The 15602-nt window shown below is 40.7% G+C and overlaps 1 protein-coding gene across 3 annotated transcripts in view; it reads left to right on the top strand.

The window, feature by feature from the left end:
- GRID1 (glutamate ionotropic receptor delta type subunit 1) overlaps positions 1 to 15602 on the top strand; it is an 870609-nt gene that overhangs the window by 652214 nt on the left and 202793 nt on the right. For all 3 annotated transcript variants that reach the window (XM_030569895.1, XM_030569896.1, XM_030569894.1), the window contains exon 5: positions 14387 to 14440. In XM_030569895.1, coding sequence (XP_030425755.1) covers positions 14387 to 14440 — 54 coding nt within the window. The remainder of the gene's footprint in view (positions 1 to 14386; positions 14441 to 15602) is intronic.

Below are 15602 nucleotides of genomic sequence, written 5' to 3'. Positions count from 1 at the left end.
GGGTGAAAGTGAGCTGGTGCAGGCCAGTATGGTGTACCGGTAAGAAGCCAGTACCAGCCCATATGCAGCCTAAGTTAAAGCGCTGCCGTGACAGAGCATTAACGTCCCTGCCCCTTTTGCCTCCCCCGTTGGTGGCCCTGCCAGTATGAACCCTACTGGCAGGGCCACTGATGGGGAGAGCAAAAGGGACAATGATGTTAAAGGGCTGGTACTGGGATGGGGGTGGGGAGGGGGCAAAAGGGCAGCTACCCCAGGGGCAGCGATTTAAAAGGGCCTCGGGTAGAGCAGAAGCGGCCAGAGCCCCAGGCCATTTTAAAATCACTGCTGGAGCCCTGGGCGACGGGAGGCCAGACAGCGCAGATGGGCTAGCTCTGGGAGGCTGACCCCGAGCCCCCTCCCCTTACGTCTGAGGCTCTGCCCCTTTTGACCAAGGCCCCACTCCTTCCGGGGGCCAGAGGAGAATTTATTATTACTTTCATTCTGTCCAAGACTGAATAGTAATGGAGACTGACCTGCCCCCATCCTGCAGTTGGTCCCTGCAGGTTAGGGTTGATGCCATTCCATACCTGTTCCACGGAGGTATAGGGCCTCAGCTGTCAGTCTTGTCATTAAGGCACCTATCATCATCATTAGTCACTTTAAAAGATAAAAAGGGACAGAGAATTATTCTTCACTATTGTGTGCTACTTGTCTGTTAGAAAGCATTTATATAATGTTATAGGCATTGTCTGTTGTTCCTACAAATAGCAAGACCTGAATTTTGCTTAAACTCTGAAACATGAAACCTAACTTGCTGAAGCAGCTTGAAGTTGAACCTAAACTATTCTTTATAAAGAAAGCTGAGAAGGCATAATGCATAAGATTTACATTGCATACTGACATTCATTTTACTGTAAATGTTGAATGGCTATTCATATGGAAAAAAATAGGGCTGGTATCATAAGAGGAGTCTGCTATAGACCACCAAATCATGAAAAGGAGGTGAATGAGGCATTTCTAGAACAAATAACAGAAATATAAAAAAACACAAGATTTGGTTGTAATGGAGGACTTTAACTACTCAAACATCTGTTGGGAAATTAACATGGCAATACTCAATATGAGTGGCCAGAGAGGTTGAAGTGTTCTCATACTGGTTTTTTAATGTTATGATTCCTGATGTCAGATTTGTGTCCATTTATTCTTTTGCATAGGGACTGTGCGGTTTGGCCAATGTACATGGCAGAGGGGCACTGCTGGTACATGATGGCATATATCACATTGGTAGATGTGCAGGTGAACAAGCCCATGATGACGTGGCTGATGTGATTAGGTCCTAAGATTATGTCACTTGAATATAGATATCTATTCAAGTCTCTACACAAAAGAATAAACGGACACAAATCTGACATCAGTAATCATAAAGCTCAAAAACCAGTAGGAGAACACTTCAGCCTCTCTGGCCACTCAGTAACAGACCTAAAGGTGGCAATTTTGCAACAGAAAAGCTTTAAAAACAGTCTCCAACGAGAAACTGCTGAACTTGAATGAATATGCAGATTAAACACTATCAATTTAGGCTTGAATAGAGACTGGAAATGGCTGAGTCATTACACACATTGAATCTGTTTCCCATGTTAACTATTCTCACACCTCTTGTCAAACTGTCTATAATGGGCTATCTTGATTATTACTACAAAAGTTTTTTCTCATAATTAATTAGCCTCTTAGAGTTGGTAGGACAACTCCCATCTTTTCAGGTTCTCTGTATGTGTATATATATCTCCTGACTATATGTTCCATTCTATTCATCTGATAAAGTGGACTGTAGCGCACGAGAGCTTATGCTCTATAAATTTGCTAATCTCTAAAGTGCCACAATTACTCCTGTTCTGTTTGTGGATACAGACTAACATGGCTACTAGTCTAAAATAAGGACAATGGACTTCAGAAAAGCAGAATTTAACAAAATGAGAGAACTGGTATGTAAGATCCCATTAGAAGAAAATCTGAGGGGAAAAGTTCAGGAAAGCTGGCAGTTTCTCAAACAGACAATAATAGAGGCACAGCATCAACCTACCCTGATGCAAAAGGAAGAAGAAGAAAATCTAAGGAAAAAAGGAGTTCAGGAGAGCTGGAAATTTTTCAAGGGGAAAATATTAAAGGCACAGCTGCAAACTATTCCAATGTGAAGAAAAGATAGGAAGAATAGTAAAAGGCCACCAGGAGCTCTTTAATGATCTAAAAAATCAAAAAAGAATCCAAAAAAGTGAACACGTCTGAATTGCCAAGGAGGAGTACAAAATGGAAGATGGGTGAGGATCCAGAGAATTGAAGAAGGGTGAATTAAGTACCTGTCTTTTAAAAGGAGAACAAAGAAGACTTTTGGAATTATAGACCAGTCCATCTAACCTTGATACCTGGAAAGATAGTGGAACAAATTATTAAACAATCAATTTATAGAGGATAATTGGGTATAAGGAATAGCCAACATGAATTTGTCATGCCAAATCAATCTAATTTACTTTTTTGACAGGGTTTCTGGCTTTGTGGGTGGGGGAAGCAGACATGACATATCTTGATTTCAGTAAGGCTTTTGGCACAATCCCACGACATTCTCATAAGCAAACTAGGGAAGTGTTGTCTAGATGAAATTACTATAGGGTGGTACTCAACTGGTTGAAAGATAACAGAGTAGTTATCAGTGATTTTCTGTCAAACTGGGGGTATGTGAGAATCTATTGGGGTCCTTCAGAGGGCACTGCTTAGTCTGGTACTAGTCAATATTTTCATTAATGACTTGGATAATTGAGTGGAGAATATGCTTATAAAATTTTCAGATGATAGCTATGTGTGGACAAGATTAGAATTCAAAATGATCTTACAAATTAAAGAACTGATCTGAAATCAACAAGATGAAATTCAGTAAAGTCAAGTGCAGAGTACTACACTTGGGAAGGAAAAATCAAATGCATAATCACAAAATGGAGAATAACTGGCTCAGTGGTAGTACTGCTGAAAAGGATCTGGGAATTACAGCAGATCACAAATTAAATGAATCAACAATGTGATGCAGTTGTGAAAAAGACTAATATCATTCTGGGATGTATTAACCAGAGTGTTATATGGGAAGTATACATAGGTAATTCTCTCGCTTCACTGGTGAGGCCTCAGCTGGAGTACTGGGTCCAGTTCTTGGCACCATACTTTAAGAAAAATGTGGACAAACTGGAAAGGGTTTGGAGGAGAGCAGCAAAAATTATAAAAAAGTTTAGAAAATCTGACCTATGAGGAAGGTTAAAAAAAACGGGCATGTTTATTCATGAGAAATGACTGATGGGTGACCTGAGAAGTCTTTAAATATGTTAAAGGCTGTTATAGAGAGGGTGATGATCAACTGTTCTCTGTCTACAAGTGGTAAGACAAGAATTAATGGGCTTACTCTGCAGCAAGGTAGATTTTGGTTAGAAAGTAGGAAAAACCTTTCTAACTATAAGAATCTATACTTGTCAGGGATGGTCTAGGTTTACCTGGTCCTACCTGACTATAGAAGGCTGGAATAGATGACCTCTCGAGGTCCTTTCCGGCCCTACATTTCTATGACTTGGGATTGACAGTGACTATCAAGCCTGAAAATAGGTTTGTTTACAAAGGGCTTATGCCTGGAATGCTCTCTGTCTCACTTCACATCCATGTCCAGTTTTAAAATGTCTATTCCAACTCCATGCAGGCATTAGAAGACTTTTTTGTGTGTATTTGTAAAGTTTCTGACAGTATTTCCTCGTGGGAGGCAGCATTGCCTAGTGTCTAGGGTACTCAGGAGACTGGGTTCATTTAGCTTTGCCACTGGCCAGCTCAGTGACCTTGGGAAAGTCACTTCCCCTATTTGTGCCTTAGTTTTCCCATATGCAAAATGTGGATAATGATGACCTCCTTTGTGTGAAGTGCTTTGAAATCCAGAGCTATATAAGAACTAGGTATTATTATTGTCTTAATTATTATTATTCCTGGAGAAAATCAAGTTGGCATCCATATCTAGTGAATCCTATCTTATGATATTGCATTGCAAATCTTTTTAAAACAATGGTGAAGCATAAGAAGAATCCTCTCTAAACAGAGAGGGGTAATATTGCTCTTGGTTATACACATGCAATCCCATTTGCTTCAACAGAGTTGCACATACTTGAATAAGCACTATTTGGTCATTATATTCTTCAGAGACATCTATGTGTCTTCAGTGACAAGTCTTTAGTAAAACTCCAAGTGCGAGACTCCTGAGAGGTTATGTTCTTTAGTTAATGTTAGAAGTGTACCTTTAAAGAACTGTTAGTTCTCGACACCTATGTGATTATCTTGTGTCATTGCTGTACCAGGTAGCTGAATGGTCAACAGTTAACATGTATAGAGATATATGACATTTAAGTGTAGCAGGAAGGTCTGGTGACCCACTGACCTAATGGACTAGTCAGCTTGTGGAGTTTCAGGTTCCGCCCGTACAGTCATCCCAGAGGGAGCTCAGCGGCAGCCTCAATCACCCCTCTCCCTTCACCCTCACCCCTACTCGGATGGCTCTCCTGAAAGCTTGTCTCTACAAAGGAGAGAGGGGTCCTAGGCCCACCCTCTCCAACAAGTCCTGACCCAAAGCCCTAAGTGTCTCTCAGATTGTCCAGCCCAGTTACTGAGCTCCCCCAAATTATGTAACCCCCTGGATACTTCCTGATAGAACAGGGCTCCTCAGTTAGGGGCAGGCTTAGCAGACTCTCTTCAGTCTCTCATTGTCCAGTTGTGTTAGTCAATCTCTCTCAGGGCTTTCAACTCCCAAAGAGGATGGGGGAGCCCAAGTCCCTGATGCTAGTGAAATCTTCACAAAGCAGTTGCCACTCCCTGCACAGCTCTCAGCATCAGCCTTGCTTCCTGGTGCCACATACAGCTCATTGCCCCCTTCCACGGGGTTACGAGTGTAATTTTAAACTGTTCCTCGGGTCTGTCTAGCTGAGAGCCAATTAACAGCCTGACAGGGATAAGGAAAAATGCTTTATTCTGCAGAAAAAAGGAGAGCCTGTACCTTGGTACAAAAGACTCTGTCTTACACAAATTTCACAAACCTTTTATACACATTCAGACAAAGACCCTTGCGTGTTAACACTTGATTGATAGGTATAAAATCTCGTGCTTCCGTTATCTGGTTAGTACTGACTGGTTTGGAGCAAGATTTCCCTGCTTTGAGGCAGAAAGAAAAAGACAGTTCAAAAGTTCAGGCTACTGTGTCCGTGAGCAGTACTGTGTACTGCTCCCCCCCCCCCGGCCGCTTGTAAACTATTAGGGGGGGCTACCAGCCAGCTTTCACACCTCCATTGAGAACATGCCTTGTACCTGTCGAGGGGGTAGGGTCTCCTTAGCTCAGTACGGATCTACTCCCCACTTTAGTTCAGCGTGGGGCCTGTAGACTCCATCACACAGAGGTTTGTAAAATAAATTCTTATCAATGCTTTTGGAAGAATTTCATATCCAATCGTTTATTTTTGTTTACCACTAAATAAGCCTGATATGAAATGGAATAAATGGGCACCTATAAAATGCAAATGCAGGAGTCCTAATATATTACGTTAAATTATAAACGATAAAAAAGTAACATAATTGCTGGTGCCCCTTTCATCATGGTAGTTATTCAAGCACATTATGGTTGTTCATATAATCAGTCCTCAGGCCAGAAAACATACCACTATGCCTATATTAGGTTTGCATGTATGCATTTATCTAAAACCCATTCACATAGTAAGCTTATGTGGCTAATATTTATTTATAATAGGAAAAGTAATTTCCGATGACCATCTAGTTTTGCACATAGTTAATTTCTGTAATCATGTGATCTTCCTACTCATCCCCCTCATCCTTCCCATTGTTTGTTAACCTTACTTATGTCTTGAAATATTGAGGTCATTGGGGCAGGAACTGTCTCTTTCTTCGTGTTTGTACAGCCCCTAGCACAAAAAGGCCTCTGGGAATTAGTGCAGTAAAAGCAATAAAGGAATATTACTACTATTTATTAATCTGAGTTATCAGTTCATCCTCCTGATATATTAAAAATATAATGCATACTCCTATTTAGCATGCAATAGACATTATAATTATTAGAATTAAAAGCAGTGGAACTGTACAAATTATAAATCAACACAGTGTTTCGGCAGTATTTTTTCTGTTGCTGCTAATTAGGCATAGCAAACTAGAAAATAAATTCTCACTTTGCCTTATTACCACAATTTTTGTACTTTTTTCTGTGAAGCATTTTTCTCTCCTGTTTAGTAGAGCAGATGCTAACTTAGAAATCCATGGAAATCCAAATCTTCAGTATGCAAAAGAGCCCTTTGTAGTCTTCCAAATCTAGAGAAATCCTGGCACAAGTTAGAGCAGCCTAAAGGCTGCTTTAATACAGTGGTTCTCAACCAGGGATCCGGGCCCCCTAGGGGGCCATGAACAGGTTTCAGGGGGTTCGCCAAGCAGAGCCATCATTAAACTTTCTGGGGCCCAGGGCAGAAAGCCAAAGCCCCAGCGCCTGGCACTGAAGCCTGGGGCTCCAAGTCCCACCACCCAGGGCTGAAGCCGAAGCCTGAGCAACTTAGCTTTGCAAGGCTCCCTGTGGTATGGGGCCCCAAGCAATTGCCCTGCTTGCTACCACCTAACACTGGCCCTGGCTTATATATGCAGAAAAACAGTTGTTGTGGGCCAGTTGGGCCATGGAATTTTTATAACTTTGGGGGTAAAGAGTTCCTGCTTTAACTGATACTAGCTGATAATATCTTCAAGGAGCTGTGATATCCATGTGTGGAAGCTCCAGCCAGGTCCCCTATGTTAGCAAGCAGGCAGGAAGGCAGGACTGCATAGGAGTTGTCATGGACATCCCTTACACAGAGGAAATCCTCCAGAGAAATGCAGATTTAGGCCTTTTTTGCGCTCGTGAAGCAGCGCAAACTGGCTGGAATTAGTCCAGCGACAGAGCACTATTTTGAAAATTACCTGTGCAACATTTTTATTACTGATACCTACAGGGAGGTAAGATATTTGGAGAATAGCTTTTGTTAATAGTACAGTTAACTTGAAGAATAGCAGCGGGAGCTCATGCATGCATCATGTTTTGAGATCACACATACAGTGGGATGGCTTTTCTAAAAATGTCATGAAGAAGCGATGTATTTTAGAAAAAAACATATTTAGAATTCAGAGTCAGACTTTAACGAAGAGTTGGAGGTGGGGGGGAACAACCAAAAACAAAATGATGGAGAAATTTAGATTTTTTTTTTTTAAATCTTGTTTGTTAATCCAGTGGTCACTGTTCAAAAGTTAACATGCACCAAGAGTTTGAGGTTCCACAATTCATTTCTGTTGAAAGTGTTGGGAAATACAAGAAATACTGCAGTAACGGCTGGAAAATGTGTACTCACTAATGGCAATCACCGTCTTTTGGATCAAGTTAAAAGGGTGTAGGTGTGTAAACATACAGGACAGGGAATGCATGCTAAGGGTTGTCACCGTTTAATGCTTTGGAGGCCATGTGGCTGTTGTGACAGACCCAGGCCAGTGAGGTGCAGGAGTCTGGTAGAGGGCAAATATACTGGTCACTGGGTGGGTATTTTTCTGTTCCCTGAGTGACCAGAGCAGGGTCTGCACTAGAGTAGTCAGGAACTTGCTAGAACCAATTAAGGCAGACAGGCTGATTAGAACACCTGCAGCCACTCAAGGCAGGCTAATCAGAGCACCTGGGTTTTAAAAGGAGCTCTCTCCAGTCAGATGGGGAGGAGCCAGAGGAAAGGAAGTGCATGTGATTTGTTGGGAGCAAGAGGCACAAGGAGCTGAGAGTGAGAGGGTGTGCTGCTGGAGGACTAAGGAGTAGAAGCGTTATCAGACACCAGGAGGAAGGTCCTTTGGTGAGGATAAAGAAGGTGTTTGGAGGAGGCCTTGGGGAAGTAGCCCAGGGAGTTGTAGCTGACATGCAGCTGTTACAAGAGGCACTATAGACAGCTGCAAATCCATAGGGCCCTGGGCTGGAACCCAGAATAGAGGGTGGGCCCGGGTCCCCCCCAGACCTCCCAACTCCTGATCAGACACAGGAGGAGTTGATCCAGAATGTGGGGTAGATCACTGAGTTGAGCAAATCTGCCAATAAGCACAGGACCCACCAAGGTAGAGGAGGAACTTTGTCACACTATATGGATTATTTATCACTAGGTTATAACCATTATAAGGAAGGTCAGAATAGGTTGACATTTTCCCTTTAATTACTAGAAACATTTTCTTCATTGAAACTACGAAAGCTTCATTTTCTTTTTCTTCTAATCTATTAATCACCATAGAAGATGTGCCCTACATGGAATACTGAACTATAAGCTGTTTATTTAAATGCAAAAGTAAAAAAAAGGTTTAATGATTTAAAAGAATTACAATAAAATGTGTGTTGAGGACGTGGGGGAGGGGAGCGGGATTCTTTGTTACGTGTGCAAGTAACTCCTGGACTTTTAATTGAAGGAGTTTCTAAATATGTATTAAATATCATGGGAATAAGATCTGAAACCATCTGTCCCACCAGAGTTTCACTTCTCCATATCTGCTATCTCTACTCATTTGTATCCAAGACATATACAAGATTTCTCAGATACACAGGTACACTTTGATAGCATTCAATTAATTGCTGTCACATACTCCAAACATGGCCTTACATCTCTCTTTGGAAATTGGACTGTTGCTACAAGTCCTATTATGTTTTATTGTCCATGTAGATTCAGAACAAAGCTGTTGATTTTTTTTTTAATATAAAAATCTGTCTCCTGCTAATGAGCCAAAACAGTTTGAGGTAGGTCTGGCTGAGGTTTATTAAGCGGTATTAAATTCCTGGTGAAAGTGTGTGTCCTGTTTTCTCAGTGTAAAAGGTTAAAAATGTTCCTTAATTTTTGCTTAGAAAACAAAACAAAACAAAAACAAAACCAACAACAACAACAAAAACAACCCAAAATGCACTTAAATAAATCATGGCTAGATATATGGTGTTAAAGGAACTGAAGACCCCGGGGACAGTTACTGGGATACAGAACCTTTCACCTCTCAGCCACTGGCTGGAATGCTGCCCAAGTCAATGGTGGCTGAAAATTGTTGCCTCCTCACAGCTGCTTGGTGGCAAATGTGAAGTGAATTGTTGGCAGAAGTCTGAGGATTTTGATCTAGGATTGCAAATTCCTGTGGGAGTTTCAAGCAGATTTGGGGGAGGGACGAGGTCCTGACAACCTTCCCTTTCCAGTCATTTCTTACCCTCTTGTTAAGTAAGTAAGAAAGTAAATAAATAAATAAATACAATTCTGTCCCTCATGGTTACAGAACTAATTTTTAAAATGTGAACTGATCATAAACCAATGTAGTACTGCCTACCTGAATCTCCAGACAGCCTCAGCAATAGCTCTAAACCTTGGTGATAATAATTTGTGAAGGAGTCAGAAAGAGGTGTCAGGGTTTTTGTGCCCTTCACCTATTGCTAAATGGAAGTGGAAGTCTAGCTCAATGGGAGGGAGGGCTTGGGGGCTATCTTGGCATGGAAATTAGGGTCTCAGTGTAGAAAAGTTTGAGACTCACAGGTTTATGTAAGATGTGTTGGTGATACCAGTCCAGTTGACAGGTGTCTACATCTCCAACAGGCACCATATAGGATTGTCCTAGCATGAAAAAAACTGCTACACAATTAAGTCCAGTCTGTTTGGGAATGTTCTTTAGATCAACAGGTGCTTGGGTAATGCCATATGATAAAGCTAGTAGTGTTGCAGATGTATCTGCTCTGCTGACACCAACTGTCCTGGTTCAGGGGTGAGCTACACCTATGGTCTCTCCCTTAGGGCACTCTTTCCAAGTGACAGGCCTCTATCTGCACTTCTCCCAACTGGAAGTCCATGATTCACTCCATTAGTCTGGATCACCAATCTGTAGCACCCCGTGTTCCCACTATATGATTACAGGGCAAGCAGTGCTTTATATTCCTTTGCAGCCCCTTAGGAGTATACCTCTTAGGTGACAGATTTTGTTTCCTTCACCTCACTATGGTTCTACCACTCTTAGACTGGATCCTGCAGTGACAGCAGCAGGCTCCCTGTTTCAAACAACACACTTCCCTCTAGGAGCCTGGGACCAGCAGCTGATTAAAGTAACTCAAACTGGAGTGTTGACTATCCATCCCAAGGTACAGAGCAAGCAGATAGAAGGGTTATAACCACAAGAAGTCTGCATGCCTGGGTCTTGCCTAAACCTTATTACTTCTCAAAGTTTAGGGGTGCCTACCTGCCTCAGACACACCGTACAGGTCCTCTGTCTCAGACCAACTGCTCCTGCAGGCTTCTCTACCTCTCTCTGTCCCTGTCTCTCCCTCTCAGATGCTGCTGAACACTCACTTCCCCGTCACCTTTTTTAACTATTTACAGTCGTTTTGATCTCTAGGCTTTGGCCTTGGCAGCACAGCTAGGTAATGTTCATCTGGCATGTCTAAAAAGTATTTTCCTGTTTAGTGCATCAGCCCTTGTCCCACTGAAACTGTTGACATAGAGTTGTCTTACCTCTGACCATTTTGTTGTTTCCTACTTGCTCTTTCTAGCAGCTCCTTTTAATTTAACTTCATGTAGGCAGACAGGATAATATCAAGCAGATAAACTGAAAAACCTGTAATATTTGTAAAAAATAACGCAGCTATCTCCCTTGTTCTACAGGATTCAAGTGTGATGATTATGGTGTGGTTTATTGACATTAAATTTCTTATAATATGTGCAAAAGAAGACACTATTTTTCCCTTAAAAAAAAAAAGGAAGTTCTCCTTGACTGTCTTTTGTCAAGCATCATATTTTTCTTTCAGTGATATCACTACTAATACTAGTGGTGGAATGGAATGCGCACCTTTTTTTGTTAATACATTCAATAACTCTCCTTCAGTTTCTGCTGACAAAGCAGTGTCATATTTGCTACCGAGAAATTACAAGCAGGGTTGTACATGCACACATCTATATGGACTTTAGTAGCTTGTCATTCCAAATAGGCCATTTATGCACCACAGTTAATAGTGGGTTGTTGTTTGCATTATAAATCTTGGTTTTCAGGACTTTATACTGTAGAATCCAGCTGTTAAAATGTGTTTGGGGTGAAACAAAGGGGAAAAGGTACTGGCCACAAAGTGTCTCTCGCTGTCTGCTAACTTGGAGAAATTATGTGTTTTAGTTTTAAGGCAAATTATAGAAAAGATGGAGACTTTTAGGTTCCAGTACACTATTCATCTCCAAAGCTGCTTTTCTTTTTTGATAAAACGTTGCAGGCCATTAGTCTTGAATGGCAACTATGCCCTTTGGGAATTTTATGAGAAATCTACACTCACATACAGTATATGAATGAATGAGTTACTTTGTGTATACCCTAATATTTGTTTCCATCAAAAATCCCATAACGTTTTTTTTGCTCATGAAATTTGCTCTGCGCAGAACAGCACACAATTGATGGCAGTGCTATTCCTCAGCCACAGCAATCACTCAGGTTCCTGATCTGTCTCCTAGAAAATCCCTTTCATATGGTACAGTTAGGAGGCTGGCTGCAACGGCTCTGTTAGGAAGTGTATGATTTTGGGGAGGAAGGAAGCAATAAGTCTAAGTAATACATGGCATATCTTTAACATTGTAGCAAGATTTCTGGCAGGTCAAATAGATTAGCTGTTAAGATTAATTAACATATATACTTTTACTGGCAATACAACACCTGACCAGCCAGAAGCTCCTTAGCTGGCTACAGCCAATGGATTCTCTCCTTCCATTTTGTCTTGCAGCTGTTTGCCATATAAGTTAGGGACTGTGAAGTACAGTTCTGAAAGCCAGCAAATAGAAAGTTAAAAGCTTCAATTCTTCCCTAAATGCCTGGGTGCAGAAGAGTACTCTCTGCCATAGGAGCTCTGCCTCCAAGGTGAAGATTTTAAAACATGAGTGTCTAAAGTTAGCTTCTAAATCCACATTTACTCAGTTAGAGTGTGGGGCATCCAGCAACTTGCATTTACTTCAGTAGGAGATATTGGCTGCTCAGCACATTAAGGGCCTAAATATGGACATAGAAGTTAGGTTTAAAAGTCTTTTCCCAAATTCTGAAGCCCTTCATAAGCAGTTAAGGAAATTAGCCTAAAGCCAATTTTTAAGAGAGAATTGTCTATAGGGATGTGTACCCCTAGTACCGTCTCATCTACTTTGAGACCTGTCTTTGTTAAAACTACCACAATGGTATTTTATTGATGATGATAAATAATTTGTCCTTACTTCATCCTATTTTCATTCTGTGGCTCTCAAAAGCTTTTCAAAGGTAAGTAGGAATTATCCCTGTTTTACAAATGAGACCACAAAGGCATAGAGTGAGGAAGTGATTTTCCAACCATTACACACCAGACTTGTCTAAACGGTCAACATGAGTGGTGGTTTTAAATAGATCAGCTCACCAGCTATTTATGGCATTTTAAAACATCTTGCGTACGTGTCAAGGTTCCTTCCCCACTCTGAACTTTAGGGTACAGATGTAGGTACCTGCATGGACACTTCTAAGCTTAATTACCAGCTTAGATCTGGTATCACTGCTACCACCCCCAAGCACTACTTTTCTTCCCTGGGTAGTCTTGAGAGACTTCACCAATTTCCTGGTGAACACAGACCCAAACCCCTTGGATCTTAAAACAAGGAGAAATTAACCATCCCCCCTCATTTCTCCCACCAACTCCTGGTGGATCCAGATCCAACCAGCTTGGATCTAAAAACAAGGAAAAAAATCAATCAGGTATTAAGAAAAAGGCTTTTAATTAAAGAAAAGAAAGGTAAAAGAAAACCCTCTGGGAGAGATTAACATACTAGCTACTCTCACAGACTACAGATTCAAAACACAGAGGATGTTCTCCTGGGCAAAAATCTTAAGACACACAAGAATACCCAAATTTGATAATTCCCTTAATGGTACCAAGACATGTTACAAAGGAAATAAACATAAACCTATTTATCCCTTTCTAAAACTTACTACTCTGATAAGAGGCTGGTTCCTTGATCTTTTTCACTCCGGCTGAAACTGAAACTCTAAACAAAGGAAAACTTCCCTCCTTCCTTTTGAAACATCTTGTTCTCCCATTGGTTCCTCTGGGCAGGTGTTAGCTAGGCTAAGTGAACTTCTTAACCCTTTACAGGTAAAAGAGGCATTAACCGTTAACTATCTGTTTATGACAGTACACAAATACAGTGATATTTACAAAGGTACTGTCTGATTGTGGTCAAAACTAGTTTGTAATTAAAGTAGTTTACAGACAGCATTAGTTACTTACGAGCTATATAGTTTACAAATGGTGTTAATGATTTAACTAGATTTGACCACAATCAGGGAGTACATTTATAAACACCGATCTGTCTGACTACACTATGTGTTTACAAATGTGTTAAGCAGCATATGTTAACTAACATGTTTTAAAACACCACTTATTCTCCCAGACTATACAATCCCCATATTTGTGGCAACAGATTGCAGATCTCTTGACACCTGGTTGAGGGCACTATCAACTGCAGCTGTAAGGGACCTCATTATCTCTGGAATGGCATCAACTCTGCCGCCAGAGGAGTGAAGCAGGGGATAGCTAGAAACTTAACTGTGTGCATACACTGGTCAGGCTCTTTCCATTCAGTTCCCCAGGACATTTAGGCACTACCTGCTATTGCATTAGTGAGCCTATGAACTGTAGCAGTCTGTCTCCACTGAAGGTTATAAATATGCTAATAAATTGAGCCTTATGCCTAATGTGAAATTCCACCCTCTGCAACAGGCCAGCATAAGGCCTGTGAAAAACATAAGGGGAGACTTAAGTGGTACACATGCCTTATGCTGGTTTTCTGCACAGGTATGAGTTTCACCCAATATGTTTACTAACCCAGGGATTGTAGCGGGACAAGATCTATCTGTGTATGTTAATGAGAGGCCTGTTGAATATTGACAACATCCTACTAGCAGCCTTAAGAAATATCATCCTAGGAAGTTTAAAAATGACACACCATGGGACATATACCATACACTTACCTGCAGCCATGGACTAAAGAACGCTAAGTTTGCTTCTGCACATAGATTTCCATATGGTGGTGATGCGCTGCTCTGCTGCAACTCTGCAAAGGGAGGTTATACTGCTGCAGATATCAAATCAAAATGAAACATAAACAGAAGAGATTAGATTATTTGCAGCAAAGTAGCAGCAGTATGGATAAAGGGAACGGTACAAAGAACACTGGTCTCAAAATGAACATTGTAATATTGTCCTTTAATCAGAAATTATAAATTAACTCTGGAAATCTTCATTTTATTTAGTTTTATTTATGTGTGTATTTATTTTTTTCTGTAGGCTGTGGAAACCAACCTTGCTTCCAAGGATAGTCACTGGGTCTTTGTAAATGAGGTAAGATAGCCAAGAGATGAGCTAGTTTTGTCCTAGTGTTAACTGTTTCATCTACTTTTGTTCCTCTTATTCCATGCATTTAAGCAAATCAGACAGAGGCTTTCCATTCTGCTTTTGGATGATACAAGAATACAGTTTGTGTGGCTTCATTGTTAGTCTCTCATTTGAATTGGCACAGGCTGAATACTGAATAAAGTCCCCAGTGTATATGATAACAACTGAAAGGCTGTTCATTTTTTCCCCCCATAGTGATCTATTCCATTAGCTTTTTAGTGCAAAGTAAGCTGCTCAAAAGACACCTCACCGCATTTTGCAGTCAGAAACCACTGACAATAGTAAAGAACAGTGAGGCTAGATTTAAAGTCTGTCAACTGTTGGCCTATTACAACATGACCTTTCTTACATGATATGTGGTGTAACTCTACTGCAGAATTATGTTGTTCTTTTGGCCAGAATAATATCAATTCAAGATGTCAATTTACCTATCATTCCCTTGGGAGGGGGAAGGGTGGGGAGGACATGTATCTTGTCCTGTCACAACTATTATTTATTTTGTGTTAACACCAAGAGGCCCCAATCATATATATATACAGCAGCAAGTTTGACTGCTGATTCCTTTGTTCACTTTTCAGTCTCTTCTTTGCATCTAACAAATAGTATTTGGTTAAAATAGCCTTATCTATTAACAGTAACTATAAATTGCATTGTTTCACTATAACTAAATGGGAGGCGGATGGAATCTCTGTATACAAAGGTTTATGAATTTCTTCCCTATTCCTGTTACATTTATGTGTCTTCTGCTTTGTCACCTACTGTAATGGCCCAGTAAAAAATATCAGCAAAGCTCACAGTGTGTCAGTATTTATATTCACATAAAGATAACACACTGAATGTTTCCCACAGCATTTATTATTGGGTTTTGTTTGGGATTTTTGTTGTTGTTCAGATGTTAAAATTCACTTCATAAAGCCCAAGTCTAAATACCTTTAAACAAATAAACAAAAAACCACCACCACAACAAACCTTCAAAAGATGTCAGGTTTGTTCTTATTCTGAGAGCACAAAATTTGCATTTCTTTTGCTGCTAGAGGGTGGATGGGGAAGCCAGGCTGGCAAAATGCAAATCTAAAGTATCAATCAACGGTTCATGAGACAAGAACAA

This window comes from Gopherus evgoodei, chromosome 7 (assembly GCF_007399415.2).
Source record: "Gopherus evgoodei ecotype Sinaloan lineage chromosome 7, rGopEvg1_v1.p, whole genome shotgun sequence".
Classification (NCBI taxonomy): Eukaryota; Metazoa; Chordata; order Testudines; family Testudinidae; genus Gopherus; species Gopherus evgoodei.
Note: the sequence above shows the minus strand (reverse complement) of the source record. Positions and strands in the feature narration are given on the sequence as shown.